Source organism: Malaclemys terrapin, chromosome 1, assembly GCF_027887155.1.
Source record: "Malaclemys terrapin pileata isolate rMalTer1 chromosome 1, rMalTer1.hap1, whole genome shotgun sequence".
NCBI lineage: Eukaryota > Metazoa > Chordata > Testudines > Emydidae > Malaclemys > Malaclemys terrapin.
Genome location: NC_071505.1, coordinates 18,103,726 through 18,121,514, shown reverse-complemented (window position 1 = coordinate 18,121,514; position 17,789 = coordinate 18,103,726). Strand labels below are relative to the sequence as shown.

At 41.3% G+C, this 17,789-nt stretch overlaps 1 protein-coding gene across 2 annotated transcripts in view; it reads right to left on the bottom strand.

The window, feature by feature from the left end:
- Nucleotides 1-17,789, bottom strand: part of SEMA3D (semaphorin 3D) — a 197,984-nt gene that overhangs the window by 64,149 nt on the left and 116,046 nt on the right. For both annotated transcript variants that reach the window (XM_054017156.1, XM_054017166.1), the window contains exons 7-8: nt 16,230-16,358; nt 9,064-9,206 (exon numbers count right to left, since the gene is read on the bottom strand). In XM_054017156.1, coding sequence (XP_053873131.1) covers nt 9,064-9,206; nt 16,230-16,358 — 272 coding nt within the window. The remainder of the gene's footprint in view (nt 1-9,063; nt 9,207-16,229; nt 16,359-17,789) is intronic.

Sequence of the window (17,789 nt, the reverse complement as noted above, 5' to 3'; positions counted from 1 at the left end):
GCTCTGAAGAATTTACAACCTAACAGATGACAAAGACAACGGTGGGAGGGGAAATGCAAGTACAGAGGTGAAGCGATCTGTCCAAAGTCACACAGAAGGTTAACAACAGAGCCAGAAATGAACTTAGGCCTCCTACCTGCCACTCCAAAGCCCCATCCAAGGAACCACGCTGGCTCCACTGTCTGGCCCTGAGTGATGCTGTTTCTTATAAAAGGCACAGGGGAGGTTAAGTAGTAGGTTTTACTGTCTAAAATTATATAGTACAGCCTCAATCACCCAATGAGCACAAACACAGGGGTTCACCCTTGTAGAATCATTGCAGGACTGGGGTGAATTTTAGGAGCTTGTTGTTTAAGGGTTATTGTTAAATTAGACTTGATGGATAAAGATGGAATTCTGCATACCAATTCATTTCTAGGTATTAAGACCACAGGGAAGTATGTCTTTATCTGGAGACAGGTTTCAGTGCTAGCCATTTTAGTCTGTATCAGCAAAAAAAACAAGGAGTCCTTGTGGCACCTTAGGGACTAACACATTTATTTGGGCATAAGCTTTCGTGGGCTACAGCCCACTTCATCAGATGTATGAAGTAAAAGATACAGAATCAGGTATAAATACATGAAAGGATGTGGGGTGCTTTACCAAGTGTTAAGTCAGTCTAATGAGATAAATCAATTAACAGCAGGATACCAAGGGAGGAGAAATAACTTTTGAAGTGGTAAGAGAGTGGCCCATTACAGACAGTTGACAAGAAGGTGTGAGTAACAGTAGGGAGAAATTAGTAACACTTAACACTTGGTAAGGGTTCAGCAATGCCATAGGTCTGCTTACTCTTCAATGGGAGTTTCAAGTGAGGAAAAGGTGATTGCAGAACTGGACAAAAATATCATTCAGTACTCAATGAAAAGCCTTATTGAAGTTCAAGGCCTGCCTGCTTATGCTTTACTCCAGTTAGCTCTCATAGGTCATCTACTCAAAAACGCTAACAAGGTGTTTTTAACATGGCCATTCCTGTATAAATCCTTGCTCACTGTCTTTGACCAGCATCTATGTGTCCCAGCATTCTCTTGTTCTCTGTTTAATTAAAATGAACTATACTGTCTAAATACATAAAACCTATTAACATGATACATTTTATAACTCGCCAATCTTTTTTGCTGTAACATACTTGATCATGAAGCTACAGGAAAGTCTGGCGACTAGTTGGGTCATGCAGTGCAATGTCAAATAAGAGACCTGGGTTTAAGTGGTTTAAATAGTTACACTGTGAACTGTTCTTCTGAAGCATTTCAAAGAAGTGGGCAAAGCGGTGCTGGGATATGTTGATTTCTCACCTAGCCACAAGGTGAGCTCAGTGTTCACAACCACGAGATGGAGATTTAGAGCATGAAAACACAAGATGAAAGTGCAGATGAAGCCTTCACAACATCCCCTAGGGTCTCCTGAGTCATTACCACAGGGCGAGTGACAGCCTCCTCAGCAAGCAACAACTCAGCCTGAGCCACAAGCAGCTGACAGCCCATTATTCAATGGCTGGAGCCTTCCTTGAAGTAAGTAAGTAAATAAATAAATAGGATAACTGCCCAAGATAACATGGTTTGGGGAAAATTCAGGACTGGGCGTGTGTTAGGGTCACCCTGCAAGCAGTAACCCAGGCTGGTAGAGATCAGGCCGTGTGACTGGTGTATAACTGGCAGCTACTGGGGTCAGAGCTTCTGGACCAGGGCTGCAGCCATATACTCACACTAAGGGTCTGAACTGCATGCTTGTTGTTCACTGTGGGCATCCCAGCTTGGGAGCTACAGCAGCAAAGTACTGGGAGGCACTCAGGGTTATAGGGTAAGAAGTAACAGAACCCCTCACTAGCCTGGATTGCACCCTGAAACCCTATCACAATTATTCTCTCTCTCTCTCTCTCTCTCTCTCTCTCTCACTAAGGTTCAGTACATTTTATGTATTCCTCTTCTACATTAGCATGACTTACATTTTTGACTTAATGTTGCAATACATAAAATTTCACACAAACTGGTGACTGCAGTGCTGAAACTCACCCATGAGGATCTGAAAATTATACAGGGACCTTCTTTCATCATGCCTTCACCAGAGCCAATAAAATAAAACTAGTCCAAAAAAACGGACATAGCTTAAGGTCAGATATTTCATAATCATCAGGGTTAGAAACAAATGTTGTATAGCGCTTGCTTCCTGCCTTGGATGTGTCCAAGGTATCAGACCTTAAAATGACATCATTCTGCTTGTTAACATCTGAAAGCTGTCAAGTGGTACAAACATTAATGTGTAAGCCTATAAAGCCCATGAGATGTTGACCGCTAAAAACCTTTGGGAAAGGGTGTTGCAGAGGTGTTTTGCTGGTAAATCAGCACAAATGTTTTCAAAAGCAGGACATGCTTCCTAGAATTGGTCCTGGACTAGTGATCAAAGAAATAAAAAAACATCTCCATCCATGTCCAGCAGCATGTCTAGGTGATATCACAGAAAATAATGAAAATATTGACCCAACACCAGACCCAGGACAGACTTCCATGGTACCCACTAGCTACACCCTCCCAGTTTGACAGTGAACCATTGATAACTACCTTTGAATACGGTCTTTCCACCAACTGTGAACCGACTGTCACGGGATGTCGCAGTCCAGCGGTGCAACTCCAGACCAATAAGAGGTTGTGTCACCACTTGCCCTGTAACACTGAGTGCCTTACAATGCTTTGCTGTTGTAGGTCCCAACCTGGGTTGCGCACAACCAACCTGCCAGCTCGCAGATCATACTCTGAGAGTCTGTGCGCTACACAGCTCTGCTTCAGCAAACTTCTGTTGCTCCAACTCTGCCTCTTCACTTAGACAAGTGGCCTCTAGCTCCATCCGTCTCTCTTTCACTAGCAGCTTTTTCCACTCCAGCCTCCATAGCTCTGAAATTCTTGCCATCACTGTTACCTCTGCTGGCTTGTCTGGAGAACCATCTGCTTGGTTGCCTGCAAGTGGTATAGGAGAAAAAGGGACCCCTTCTGGCACCCAGTTTGGAGCAGGTGCTCTATCCTGCCTCCTGGCATATCAGTGCAGCATGGTCACCAGCTCCGACATCTTCTGATCAGCTGCTGATTGATCTCACTGTGCATACAGCTCTTTTAACTGCTTCTTGGGGAGCTCAGCATCTGCCTCTTTCTTGCTCCTGCCTTTTCTGCTTCTCGCTCATCTTTAAACTTTCCTTTGTTCTATTTCCCTGGCCCAAAATAAACTAATGGAAAATAATAAAACTGTAACCTTTCTTTAACTGTTCCCAGTCTTTTCACTTGAGAATCACTAAAAATGATTTCACTGTGCTTGCAGAGTAAACCACAGTTAAATTAGCAAGCTGTGTGCAACTCCTGCTTCGACTACGCCACTGTCACATTCTGGGATGCAATCCAGGCCAGTAAAGGGCTGCTTCTCCGCCTGCCCTCTTACCTTGTGTGCTTTGCCATTGTAGCTCCCAACATGGGTTGCTCACAACCAGTCTACCAGCATGCAAAACACACTCTGAGAATCTGTGTGCTAGACAATCCTGGTTCCGCAGCTCTGATGGCAGCAGCCTGTCTATAGCCCCACAGTCCCACTCTGGCTTGCACCATCCTTGGTTACTTTACTGCTTGTAGGGTAGCTCCCCCCCACACCTCCAATCCTGAATTTTCCCAAAAATGTGTGTTCTGGACAGTCCAGATCTTAAGGTTTGCTGTTCCCTTTAAGGAATCAATATTCAACAGTTTGTTACTTTAACTAGAATTACTAAACAGTTCAGCGTTGGATTGGTTTAGATTAAAAATAAAGCAAGTTTATTAACAAAAGAAGATCGGATGTTAAGTGAATTCAAGGATAAGGGATAACACTTAGGGCTAGTCTACATTGGCAACGCTAAAGCACTGCCGCAGCACCACTTTAACATGCCTTGTGTGGTTGTGGTGCAGCGCTGGGAAAGAGCTCTCCAAGCGCTCTAAAAAACCCACCTCCACCAGCACGGCTCTCAGTGCTGGTGCACTGTCTACATTGGCGCTGAAACTTGCTGCGCTCAGGGGGGTGTTTTTTCACCCCCCTGAGTGAGAAAGTTGCATCGCTGTAAATTGCCAGTGTAGACAAGCCCTTAGAAATGGTTGCTTAGCAAATAAAAATGAAAACGCACATCTAAAAGTCTAAAACTTCATCTAGCAAATTTTGGTACAAGGCTTTGTTTAAAATGGAGACTGACCCTTTCCTTGGTCAGGAGCTCTCCCTGAGGCTCAAAGGTGCTGGTGCCATTGTCTTCTTAGGTGAAAAGAAAGAAACTGGAGTTTTCTTTTATAGTCCAGTGAATCTTTGAAGTGGATTCTTCTGAAGGTTGCACTTCAAAGCAAAGTCTATCCAAACAGAGAAGAGGGCAACATGGTGTCTGGTGGTGAAGGAAGCTGCATGCTCTTTCTTCCCCCACTTGTGTTTGTTAACATGCAAATTGTTCTGTTTCCTACCATCTCCTCCCCTTGCTGTTTTGAGGACCCTGTTTATTACATATATGTAAATTGACAAAAACGCACATTCCTTTGTTTAGATAGACCTGTTGAAGAACTTCTGTGGAGGCAGGACTGTCTGGTTTTGAACCTGTGCTAATAACATCATACAGGGGGAATTCACATCGTTACATATAATGCTACTGCATACATTTCACCATGACACAACTAACCAGCAAGTTATTCATTGTCAAATTATATCTTACAAGGCATATTTTGTATAAAGCTTACTACCATGGTGTGTATGGTATGAATACAGGGGTGCTTTTGGTCACATCCACCTTATAATAATTTAATTTAGACTACATTTCCCTTGTTTACTTATGAGAATGTCATGGGGGACGGTGTCAGAAGTCTTACTAAAAATCAAGATATATCACGTCTACTGCTTTTCCCCTATCCACTAGGCCAGTGACTCTATCAAAGAAGGAAATTAGGTTGGTTTGGCATGATTTTTTTCTTGACAAATCCGTGTTGGCTATTCCTTATGATCTTATTATCCTTCAGTGCTTACAAATTGATTATGTAATAATTTGTTCCAGTATCTTTCCAGGCACTGAAGTTAGGCTGACCAGTCTCTAATTCCCTGGGTCCTCTTTGTTTCCCTTTTTAAAGACTGGTACTAGGCTTGTCCTTCTCCAGTCTTCTGGGATCTCACCCGTCCTCCAGGAGTTCTCAAAGATAACCGTTTCTGAGATTGCTTCAGCTAGTTCCTTATGTACCGTAGGATGGATTTCAAGGAATGACATCATGACTTTTTTACTTTAACACTGAGCCTTAATGATCTTGGACAACGTCCATTACATTACAATATACTGAAGCGAGCACGTAACTTTGTGAAAATGTACTGAAACTGAAAAAAAAAAAACATCTCAAAAGAAATTCTTACCTTCCTAGTGGACTGTTGTAAGTTTGGATTTATTTTTCTAAGGTGCTTTTGGCAGGTTTCTGTATGGTTCAATGTGTTTCTATATGTGCAGCTTTGCATACAAATGATGACATTTCCACGAACAAAATCCGCTTGCCATCAATTTACAATTGATATACATGTAAAGGCTTTGTGTGCGTGTGTGACTAAAGTTTATCATTTGGGTGCAAAGGTGACAGTTTACAGAAACCACAATAGTTTTCAAAATCTGACCCTGAATATCTAATATATGTACCATACCATCAGCTAATGTAAATGGTACAAATTGACTTGAGGTCAATGGAGCTATAATAATTTACACTGGCTGAGGATATGGTCTTGTGACATCAAGGGAAAAAGGTTCCTACAAAGTGTAATACATTTTCTATATTTTTTAAAAACATATACATAAAAATCCAGATAGGATTAATCTTTAAGTCTGATTTTTGCTTTTCACAAATAATCCTACCTTGAATGAAAGCAAACTAGCCATGTTACACTTGATATTAGTGGGAACATTCTGTTTTCCCTAAGGAGAACAAGAAATTCCAGGTACTGCAGATAAGCTGATGATACCTTTTTTTTGTGTGTGTGTGTGTGTTAAAACCAAAAATAGGAAATGCCATTTGTCATGATAAATTATACATTTTAGTCTGTAAGTGACTGTTGAAAGCACTTCCTCCCAGTTTATAATTATATCCCCCAGTGATATACAGAAGGCAAGTGACGTAAACCTAAACGAGCGCTTTTTAATGCTTTGGTGGCAGTGTTATTGCAAAGCATGCTTTAAGATAGTAAATATAGGAACAGTCTTCTGAACAGGGCAAGTGACAGCTGTTTGACTCTGGGCAAAGAACTTCAAGTGAGATATTGTAATCTTTTAGGTCTAGAAATAGCTGGGAAAGAGGAATGCTCTCCAGAGAAGACTTCCCTAAGGGAGATGATCAGTGTGAGACTGTATTGTTCAACCAATGAATACTAGCTAAAGAGTAGACTCTACTGACTAACCTGTTATATTAAACACACAAGTCTTTTTGTGTTTTTACTGCCTATTCTAATTTCAGCATGTACCTCTAACACCAAAGTGTAGGAAGAGCCTTAGGGAACAGTGAGGCAGAGTGGTGAAGCTCCAGTCGAAGGAATTGGAATTACACACACCATTACAAGCAGATAATTTAAATAGTTCATGGTCTCCTGACATATAGCAGTATGTTGTGTTGCTGTGGACGTAGTGGAAGGAAGACACAAGCTCAAATTTAAGGAAAATTGTCTAGATTAGTTGAAGCTTATTATCAAGTAATGCTGCAGGGCAAGTAGAACTTTCAACCACACTAAATTACTCCTTGTTGGTTTTAACCATAGATACGGACACCTGTGCCTGCAGGCATAGAGAATTAAGCCGACCAGATTTGGCACTGCAGGTCAAGGCATCCCGAGAAGACACAATTGAACCAGATGTTGGGAGTTTATGCTTTACCCATTTGTACTATATTTATACTACAATAAGTATAATCAAGATGCATGCACAAACAGTGCAAATCAGATTCTTCAAGAGAGTTCTGCACCCAGCACTTCCCACGTAGGTCCCTACATGAAGCAGCCAGATTTTTCAAAATGTTCCTCACCCGTTAGCTCCCACTCTGTGTGTTTAACAGGAGCTGCTGGAGGCTAAGCTGTTTTGAGAATTGGACACCAACTGTGGCTGCTGAGCATTTTGGAATATCTGGTCCCGTACGTCTAGCAACCATCTCTATTTTGGTGTATATACACATTACTATACGTGTTCATAGCTCCCAATGTTGGGAGTTACACATGTATATAATAAAATGGAACTAGCTATTTCGAAGTTCTCCTATAATGTTCATTTGACTGGCAAAACGAAAACATAAAGCTCAAGACATTATTTCCTATAATACCACTAGCCTAGAAACTTGATCTCATTTGAGACTCAATTATGCCTGGTCATTAGGGTCTCTTTACAGTACATTTGCTTTTATTTTGATATCTTATCTGTCCTTTTTCTCAGCAGAAGCTGGACGTCTACTATTAATGCATCTTAGTTTAATATAATCTCTCTGTGCCTTGGCGTTGCAGATTCCACCTAACCATTTTCCCCCTAATGCATTAAGTACTTCCATAATCAGCAAAAGCCACATCTAGTAGTAAATTATATTTGTTTGCCTTGTCAGTGTTTCATTAATCATACTGCTGTGAAAAACCCAATCGAAGCTTGCCCATTCTCTTGTTTGGCTAAACACGAACTGCTACAGAGAATTGGTTGCTCAGTTTGTTGCAAACATTTGTCAACCCAATACTGAAAATTTGTAGACCCAGTGGTCGCTGAAGTCTCAATTGTGACTCTTCGTGGATAGAAGATCAGTCCTGGGTAGGCATCCACACAGGTGTGTGTGTCCAGTTCTTTGTTCTCCTGTGCGTGCATGTATTTCTAGCTCATTTTTTCCTCTTCATTTCTCTTTCTGAATCAAGAAGTCTTGCAGTTAATTGCTTTTTTCCTCAAGGGTCTTTCTTAGGAACCTAATGCCCACTGTCAGTAATGCTAACTAATGCATCAGGCAACACGCTACAGAATACCAGCAAATGAAGAAAGCTGTACAACGGTACCATAGAAATGCAGCAGATTTACCTCTGAGATTACTACATACAGGGATTTTGCTGAGACATGGGCCATCTCATAATCAAAGCATAATGTTTTCAAAGTGTAATAACATACAGACATTGAGACTATTCCAAAACACGATAAAGAAACTAAACAGTTCCAATGTGACATTGGAGTTCCTCATGTTTCCAACATGACTTTGACCACTCCATGGAAACTTAATCAAAAACACAATCTCTAATGATCTGGTCCATACTTTTTTGAAAAAGCCCAGCTTTTTTAATCATTACCAAAGTTTCATAAATCCATGGAACTGATCACAAAAATACTGCATTTGGAGCACAAGGAATCTGCAGTAAGAACATCTATCGCTACAGTGTTATGGATTACAGTAATGGCTGGGGAAAGGAGATGCCGGCTGGGTACAAAGAACACATCAGCTAAAGTAGTGTATGGGTCGTTATTACTATTATTTATTATTTCTATTATTGTAGCACCTAGGGGCCCTAATCATAGGCCAGGTGTGGTGCAAACACAGAACAAAAAAGACATTGTTAGTAATACTTGTGGGAGTGATACACTGATGCTCCCCACCTCAGCTGGGATTCTATTTTCCCCTTAAGCCAGTGCACACCCCATACAAAAGGCTCGTGTACTCTGACTTTGCACAGATGCTTAGGATTTAGCCTTAACCGAGACAGAAAAACAAAGGTTTTCACCATAGAGTAGCTGAAGATTAATCAATCACTATTTAGATACATCATTATCGATGATGAAAATATTATGTTTCCAAAAAATATGCTGATTTACTAAGTATAAAGCCTATTTTACAGTTAAGGCAAGTGAATTTTAGACATCATTAGTAATCCATGTTATTGCACATTACTTAGACGGTACTATGGGTGAGGTTATTTCCTTCCTGGACAAAATTGAGATTTCTTAAAGAAACAAATTAAAGTTTCCTTTTTTTTAAAAAAAGAGGGAAAAAAAGAATGTGCATTTCTCACCTTACAAATTCTTCCAACTCGGGAAAGGATCGCTTTGTCAGATGTGCTGCTATCTTGAGATATTTCTCGGAAAAAGAAATAGATTTTGTCGTCGTCTGGGTTGTATGTGTCCGGGATGGGGTAGGTTCCAATAAATTTTGCTCCTAAAAGAAACCCCCAAAACAAAAACAAATTATTAAAGTATAAAAAAAGAACTCCTAATACTTGAGAGCAAGATTCTGCGTTTGTGTCCATGAAGCAGATCATGGTGAACTCAAGGAGTCATCATAAGCACATCTGAGAGAAGTCTGGTCACAAGACTGTATTGACCCCAAAAGTATTTACATCTAATAGGGTAGCTTTTATTCTTCAGGCTGTATTCTGTTGCAGAACCCTGCATTGACATAATTGGCTGCCATTGTGAGTTTACAGGGTTAATGCCAAGGTTTTTAAATCCAAAATCAATACCTATGATACAGCTGATTTGCTGCTTTTGTTACCCTATTTCCTGCTAAGCGGGTTTTCCAAAATCACACACTATATTACACAGTTATCTAATTTAAAAATGGCAGCACTTAGTAGTAGTCCAGGGATGTAGGAAACCACAAATGTTTACGAGAGACAGTATGCAAGGGAGCAATATAACCTCTATTTGTTTGCATGACTTAAGCTCAGATATTAATAACAGCTGTACTAAGACAATAGTTTCCTATGCACATGTGCTAGGATGGCCTTACTAAGTCAACAGTGTTGAGATTGTCTCACTAAGACAATTGGTTCATATATCCCTGTTCTGCTCTCCAGTCTCATTTTCAAAGGTTTAATAACTCGGCATTTTCACTTTGCTTGTGCATTCAAATCAGAAAGTAACAAAATGCCAGCCACCTTAGCTAGCGAAGCAACAACAAGCAACAAAATTCAAATACACAAATAGAGGGGGAAATATTTAGGGAAATTGCTTTAAGATGTCCTTGTGATCTGCTACATGACTGAGATCCTCTGGGAGCACTTAAGATAACTGTCCTTTGCACTGAACAAGAGGTGGGCCAGTGACCAGACTACCTCAGCGGGAATAGGCCCTTGACTCGAATTCATTTCCCAGGCTGGTCAGATAGAGCATAGTATCTCTGGCCCTCACCGGGTACAGTGGAAGGATCATCTTTTCTCCCAGTTGTTTGGCTAGGGGGTAAGAAAGAGGGGCAAAACGAAGACTAGAAGATGTTGAGTGAATGAGCAGTGAACTGGTCGTTTGCAGGGAATGATGTTTTCTTCTGCCTCCGTAAGAAGTTAACTGACTTGTATTTAAATATGTTTGTTTAAATTCTCAGTATGCACACTGATGCCAGAGAGCGAAATGTATGGGCCAGAATAACATTCGTATTACTCCAGTTTCACACTGGTGTGACTCTATGGAGTTACATGTCAGTGTAAAATTGGAATGACGCAGTAGATCATTTGGGCTAGGATTTTCAAATGAGCCTAAGGGAGGAGTTGGGTGCCTAACTCCCACTCAGACCCTTTCAGGCTCTTTTGAAAATACCAGCCCTAGCCATTAATAAATCAATACCATTAATGTGCTTCCAAGGTGGCTATCAGCATATAGAGCTAGTTAAAAATAAACAAATAGCAAATTCTGAAAAATACCTTGACAACATCCTTATTACTTTCAGATTTGTTTAAAAAAATCCACATCTGCAGAGCTAAACTCTGAATTCTGATTTTTTTTTTAATTACAATTTTACTGGTTTCCTTGGCAAATGGAATCCAAAAACATCAGTTCCTGGAACATATTTAAAGCAATCTCAAACAAATTGAATAAAGGAACAGGAATACTTAAGTAATACAATATTCAAGGATTTAAATTCACAATTGAAAACATTAAAGTTGAAAGTTACATCCAAACAAATAAACTGGAAAAGGTAATCATACACAGACAAAGACATAGAAATCAATGTAATAAACATGACACACACACACAAAATATATTTTTTCCACAAGTGAGATCTTCCTCTCATCTTTAGTATCCTGTTCACACTTCATATAGAAAAACAAATTATAATCAGCTGTGATATGGTTTTTGTATGTTTTGTAGAGAGAACAAATGGCATAATTATGCATTTTAAATCATTGTTTATATTCTCAATCATATTGTCTGTCTTCATTCAAAAATCTGACTAATTTCAATAGAAAGATTGTAAAGATTTCATTTGTTGAGGTGTGTATAAGGAAACAATAAGGCACTGAGATGATAAAAGTCCTGGTAACAGATGATACAGTATATCCTGGTATTGCATAAACCTTTTGTAATTTGCTCTGATGTCCTTCTGGGAGCAGCAATAAAAGTATAGAAAGTTCACTAACACAGTCTATATCTCTGGTGTTGTATCTGATAACCTATTTTAAACAATGCTCCAATCCAAAATTATAGGCTTGCTTGGTCAAGAGGCTCAATAAAGTTTATTCAACTGAGTAAGTCGTATTAAGACTCATGAGGCCCAGATGCAGAGGGAATCAAAGGAGTGGGAAAGACCGAGAAAGCAGGGAAGTGAAGGGAGCAGATCTGAAGCAGCATGAGCTAGTGGAAGACACGCTGCACCAACACTATGATTTTGGGCCTCTAGAGGGCATGGGTATAGAAGAGGGGCAGCTACTCCGTGATACGTGCTTCCCATGAGTTCTACATTGTGGAACAAACCCCTGGAGGTTAATGATATCCAGGGAGACATTAACTCTGACAATGGCATTAGCTCCCTGGACAAGTGGGAGGAATGTGCACTTGCTTGGTGTATACGTGTGTGTGGACAGATCAAAGACAGCATGGTTCAGGAGCCAGGCACACTGCCATAGGACTCTTCAATTCTCATACAATCCTTTTCACTGGCTATCTTGCCAAGAATCTGCTTGGCTTGGACAAGACAGATCCACAGAGCTTCAGTCTAATGCCCAATCCTGAGAATAGATCCACATGCTCATTGACTTCAGCCAGTGGCAGATTTAGCGTTAGTGGGGCCCTATGCATAGCTTCATTTTCAGGGCCTCCCCCTCGGGACCCAGCCAAGAAAAAGAACATTCTTTTTTTCTTTATCCTCCTCCTATTTTATAAGTTATGGGATGTAAATGAAAATAAAGTGAGGTACCCTGATTGGGGCAGGGGCTTGGGATGCGGGGGGGGGTGGTGCAGGAGTTGGGCTCTGGGACGGAGTTTGGGTGCTAGGTGTGGGCTCTGGGCTGATTTATTCAACATTGGTGAGGCCTCATCTGGAATACTGTGTCCAGTTTTGGGCCCCACACTACAAGAAGGATGTGGAAAAATTGGAAAGAGTCCAGCGGAGGGCAACAAAAATGATAGGGGTCTGGAGCACATGACTTATGAGGAGAGGCTGAGGGAACTGGGATTGTTTAGTCTCCAGAAGAGAAGAATGAGGGGGGATTTGATAGCAGCCTTCAACTACCTGAAGGGGGGTTCCAAAGAGGATGGAGCTCGGCTGTTCTCAGTGGTGGCAGATGACATAACAAGAAGCAATGGTCTCAAGTTGCAGTAGGGGAGGTTCAGGTTGGATATCAGGAAAAACTATTTCACTAGGAGGGTGGTGAAACACTGGAATGCGTTACCTAGGGAGGTGGTGGAGTCTCCTTCCTTGGAGGTTTTTAAGGCCCGGCTTGACAAAGCCCTGGCTGGGATGATTTAGCTGGGAATTGGTCCTGCTTTGAGCAGGGGGTTGGACTAGATGACCTCTTGAGGTCCCTTCCAACTCTGATATTCTATGATTCTATGAGGCAGGGGGGTTGGGAGCGGGAGGGGTGCGGGTTCTGGGAGGGAGTTTGGGTGCTGGGTGCAGGCTCTGAGCTGGGGCAGGGGGTTGAGATGTGGTGGTGGGGAAATGGGGTGGCACTTAACTCAGGCGGCACAGCTCCCAAAGTGACTGGCACCCCACCCCCCCAGCAGAGGCTCCTAGGTGGGGAAGGGGAACAGGGGGTCTCCGTGCACCACTGCCCGCAGTCGCTGGCCTCAGTTCCCAGCCAATGGGAGCTGCAGAGTCAGTGCTCAGGGCGGGGACAGTGCGCAGAGACCCCCCCCTCCAGGGGCCACAGTGTGGCACGGAGGGAGGGAGGCAGAGTGGACAGGTAGCCGCCTTAGCCCTGCTGCTGGCACGTCTCTGCATGCCCCTTGGGGGGAGGGGGACAACAGGTCTCCATGTGCTGCCCGGTGTGGGGGCAGCGTGCGGAGCCACCTCCCCCACACCAGGGATGCATAGAGACGTGCCAGCAGCCGGCTGTTTTCGGGAGCGATGTGGGGCCACCAGCCATGGCATGCAGGCAGCCTGCCTACCTGAGCCCTGCTACGCCGCCGACCATGACTCAGGGGCAGGTTGTCAGATATTTGTCCTGCATTTTGGGTCCCCCCCTGTCATTGGGGGCCCAGTGTCACCGCAGAGTTTGTTTTATGGTAAATCTGCTCCTGACGTCAGTGGGACTCTGTGCAGGAATAAGAGTCCCAGTGGGTGTGAATTTGTTTGAAGGTTTATTCATTTCATCTCTTCTGAAAGGCTGCTATTAATGCAGTCAAGAGTAGGATGTGAAGGCAATGCACTGCACAGGACCTAATGGTGTCCCAGAAATCTTTGCCTTCTGCATTGTTTTTTCCCTCCACAAGAAGGAAAAATACTGCTTCAAAGAACATTTTACTAAAAAATTAAAACTTAAAATGCTAACATGCATTATAGCACAATCTCCTCTGCACTCAACCCCGCCCCCCCAAGCCATATATTTTTCACTTATCCTAAGTAAAATATGAGTCACCCCTGCAAGTAATTTATTGCTAATTATACAATTACTTAAATATGTACAACCATTCCTAGAGGTCTAACATATGCCTGGTAAATGGATAGTGAATTTAGGTTCTGGAGTGATTTTAAACCTAAATATTTTCTTAGCACCAAAATCTGCTGAAAGCACAAAATGTATGTGATTGTTAATATTACTTAATAAACTAGTGATGCACTGAATATTATGGTACAGTATTTAGTGCAAAAAACAATCATAGTAGTTAGAATTTCCTCAGCCTTAACAGAATCATTTTAAAACATTAAAAACAGCTAGTTTCTATGTATTCCAATGTAGAACAATGCATGGATTGTCTCTGTCAAGTTTCAGACATGCTATAATTGTAGTCCTTAAATACGGCTGGAAAGAGAGCAAAAACCTGATAGAGATGTTGGGGGCTTCATTATTTACTTGGTATGAGAGAGTATCCTCACCACAGCCTAACATACTAAGTTGTTTTTAAAACTCAGCCATATTCATATAATGCACACTGTCCTTACAGAATTCTCACAAATATGTTACCTCTTAGGGAAAACAAAATAAATAAAAAAAAAAATGGTCTAAAAAGCCAAACCAAAAACCTCAGAACTAAAACACATACAAAACTCTCAATTTCTTCGCTTTATGTTGCACCCATTTACTGGTCCCTTGCCTGTTTAGGGCCCAATCCTAACCACACACACAGAGGTAACTTTTTGATGTCATTGAACAGCCCAAGTGGAAATTAATGGTGTAGGTAAGTGTGTGCAGGGTTGGTGTGTTAGGTTGTAAGGCACAGAACACAAAGGTATTGAGGCGTCTAATTCCCATTAATTGGTGCCTAAACACCTTTGGGGATCTGGGTCTCAGTTCTTTTGGGCAGGAAATGGAACCTTCTAATATGTCTGTGCCATGCATACCAACAGTAGTGCTAGAACTGTAACAACTAAATTCATCAGCTCACAACAACATTAAATCTTTTCTGTGATAATACTTTACCCCTTAGGAAACTGGCTAATCCTAAGGATGTTTATGCCATAAGTACTGGTCAATGTCCAGGGTTCTAAATTGGCTAGTGAGGGACCAGGCCACATCAAAACTCCTGAAAGGAGCCAGTCCTGGCCTGAGCTGGCCTGCTCACTTTCTAAGAACCCTCTCCTGCTCTGGACTGCAAACTGAACATGCCTTGCCTTCCTTCACTGCCAGACCTCAGGAAGTGTAGCAGCTGGCGGATTGGCACTCAGCAAGAGAGGTGGAGCAGAACAGGTACAGAGGCAGCCAAGGGAGGAAAGCAGGAGACAGCAGAGAGGGAGCTCAGCAAGGCCTAAAGGAGATGAGATTCTCCACCTGCTTGGAAGGATCCCAGTTTTACAGCCTGGGGAGGGCTAAGGATATTTTAGTGGTTGTATATATGGCTTTTTTACTCAGGAAAGACACTGGGACAGGGGAATGGGCACAAGTGAATAGAAAGGTGAGGCAACTGCATGAGAGGAGAGAGAGGAGTGAAAGAAAGAGTAAACTCTTGTCAAAGGGTTAACAGGCACAATGATCCCTTTCAGAGGATAACTATGGAGAAGTCAACTTACCCCTGCGGTCAGGAGCTCTGGTTTTACAATTCACCCATAATAGTCACATGGTCATGCTGCATCAGGGCCAGTGTTGCCACATTTTTAAAGAGAATGGATGGCTGAAAGGGGACACTTTCATATCTCCTCATTGAAAGGTATTAGGATTGTGGGTGAAGTTTTCTGTGCCACTCTGTGTGTGTGGTTTGAGGATGGCTGGGTATAAATATATTTTTTTACAGGGTTTATTACTTTTAAAATGCTTTTAAATGGGCAAGAAAAAGCAGTCTGTTACTTAGGAAGGAAATTTAAAGCATTCATAGTGGTTTTAAACTGCTCCTTGGAGTAGCACGGGATATTTTTCCCCTGTGTGGGGGGGGGGGGGAGGGGGGGAGGAAACCTCCTACCTAATAAATGGAATTTCTAGTCTGACATTTCAGAGCGCTGTAGGAAACAGTTTTTAATAAATGATTGCAACTGTTTGGTTAAAAAATATTATTCCAACAACACTGAAAAACTAGAAGCACTTATGCCATGAAATTATTTCCAACTACTGTGCTATATATAGACTCATAGATTAGAGATGGAAAGAATTCTTAAGTCTTCTACTTCAAATCCCTTCCATTGCAGTATTTTCCCCTCTGGCACATTTCTCCAGCACTTTCTCCATTCCACTTTTAAAAGACTGTAGTTGGGAATAACTAATGATGCAACTTTATTTATGCTTGTTATATACATGTTTTTAAAGAAAATGGGCCTCTGAACTTTCAAAAAAGCAGAGACAATGCAGTCAACAGCAACATATGTTTATTGTCCTACCGTTAAGCCAGTAATGTTCGGAAATGTCAGTTCTGATGTAATGGTGGTCGTGAGAAGGGCCCAGAGAACGTGTTAAAGCTGTATCTTTGCCAAGGAAATCAGAAGCTGTTCCAGCATAGAGGTAGTCATCTGTCAATGAGAAAGACATAGTGAGGCTTTCTTCAAGAACATGGTGTATATATGGTTTATTTTATTCCAGTATTGTTGCATTAATAAAGTATACATATTTTACACCATTCTTTTCCTTTAAATCAAAGTCTTTGATTCTGTAATGTAACAGAAAGGATAACATTTTCAAATATACCTCAGTGACTTCGGAGCCCACGTCCCATTATCAAAAGTGACTTAGGCACTGAGGAGCCTAAATCCCATTGACTTTCAATGAAATTTAGGAAGAATTTCCAAAGGCTCCTAAATGCTAACTAAATAATTTAATACAGATCGGTGTTGCATACGCTGCAAACTGGTAATGCTGAATTTTGATACAGGGCCCAATCCTGATCAGGTTAAAGTAAATGAGCCTCTTTTCCTGGGTCAGGTGATGATGATTTACCTCACAGCAAAACTAGAGTTAAACATAATGAGAGTTCCAGATTGTTTCCATGCATTGCACTGTACCAATTGCAATTGCAGTTACAGTTTATTCCTCTGCTTAGGTTTCCGTATGGTTCTTAGAATCCAAAGCTAGAAGGGACCATTGTGATCATATAGTCCAACCTCCTGTATTACACAGGCCGTAGAACTTCCCCAAAATAATTCCTAGAGCATATGTGACTATCTTCGTGGCATCTCAGCACTGCACAAAATTAAAGGCACACAGAAGACCAGAACAATGTTTGCTCTTTGTGTTCATAGCATAGCTCTTTTGTAAAAAGAAGCCAAAAAAAAACTTGCTGCACAAGTTTTCCATTGCACAGTGCATTCCACAATATTTCTTTAATTCTTGCAAAATAAGAAGCTATGTTTAATAACAATGATTTTTATAACACATTTGTATATGATGACATATTTCTGGTGTTTGTAAGAAGAAACAACAAAACTATGATGATGCGTGTAATCCACACATGAATGGCAGAACTTCATATTGAACAGCAATCATAAACCACATATAAAAGGCCCCTTTACTCAAATTCTGACATGGCTGAAAACATTCTATGTGATCTCTGTGCAGATAAATCTGAAGCTGAAAGTAACTGCATTTTTAATATTATGCAATACTGATGTTGTGAAGTTTCTTCTGTTCAGAGAAAAACACATATTAAAAAATACACCTAATCCTCCCCCAATAAATATGAACCAAACAAACCTATTTTATCAGTTTCAGAGTAACAGCCGTGTTAGTCTGTATCCGCAAAAAGAAGAACAGGAGTACTTGTGGCACCTTAGAGACTAACAAATTTATTAGAGCATAAGCTTTCGTGGACTACAGCCCACTTCTTCGGATGCATATAGAATGGAACATATAATGAGGAGATATATATACACACATACAGAGAGCATAAACAGGTGGGAGTTGTCTTACTAACTCTGAGAGGCCAATTAATTAAGAGAAAAAAAAAA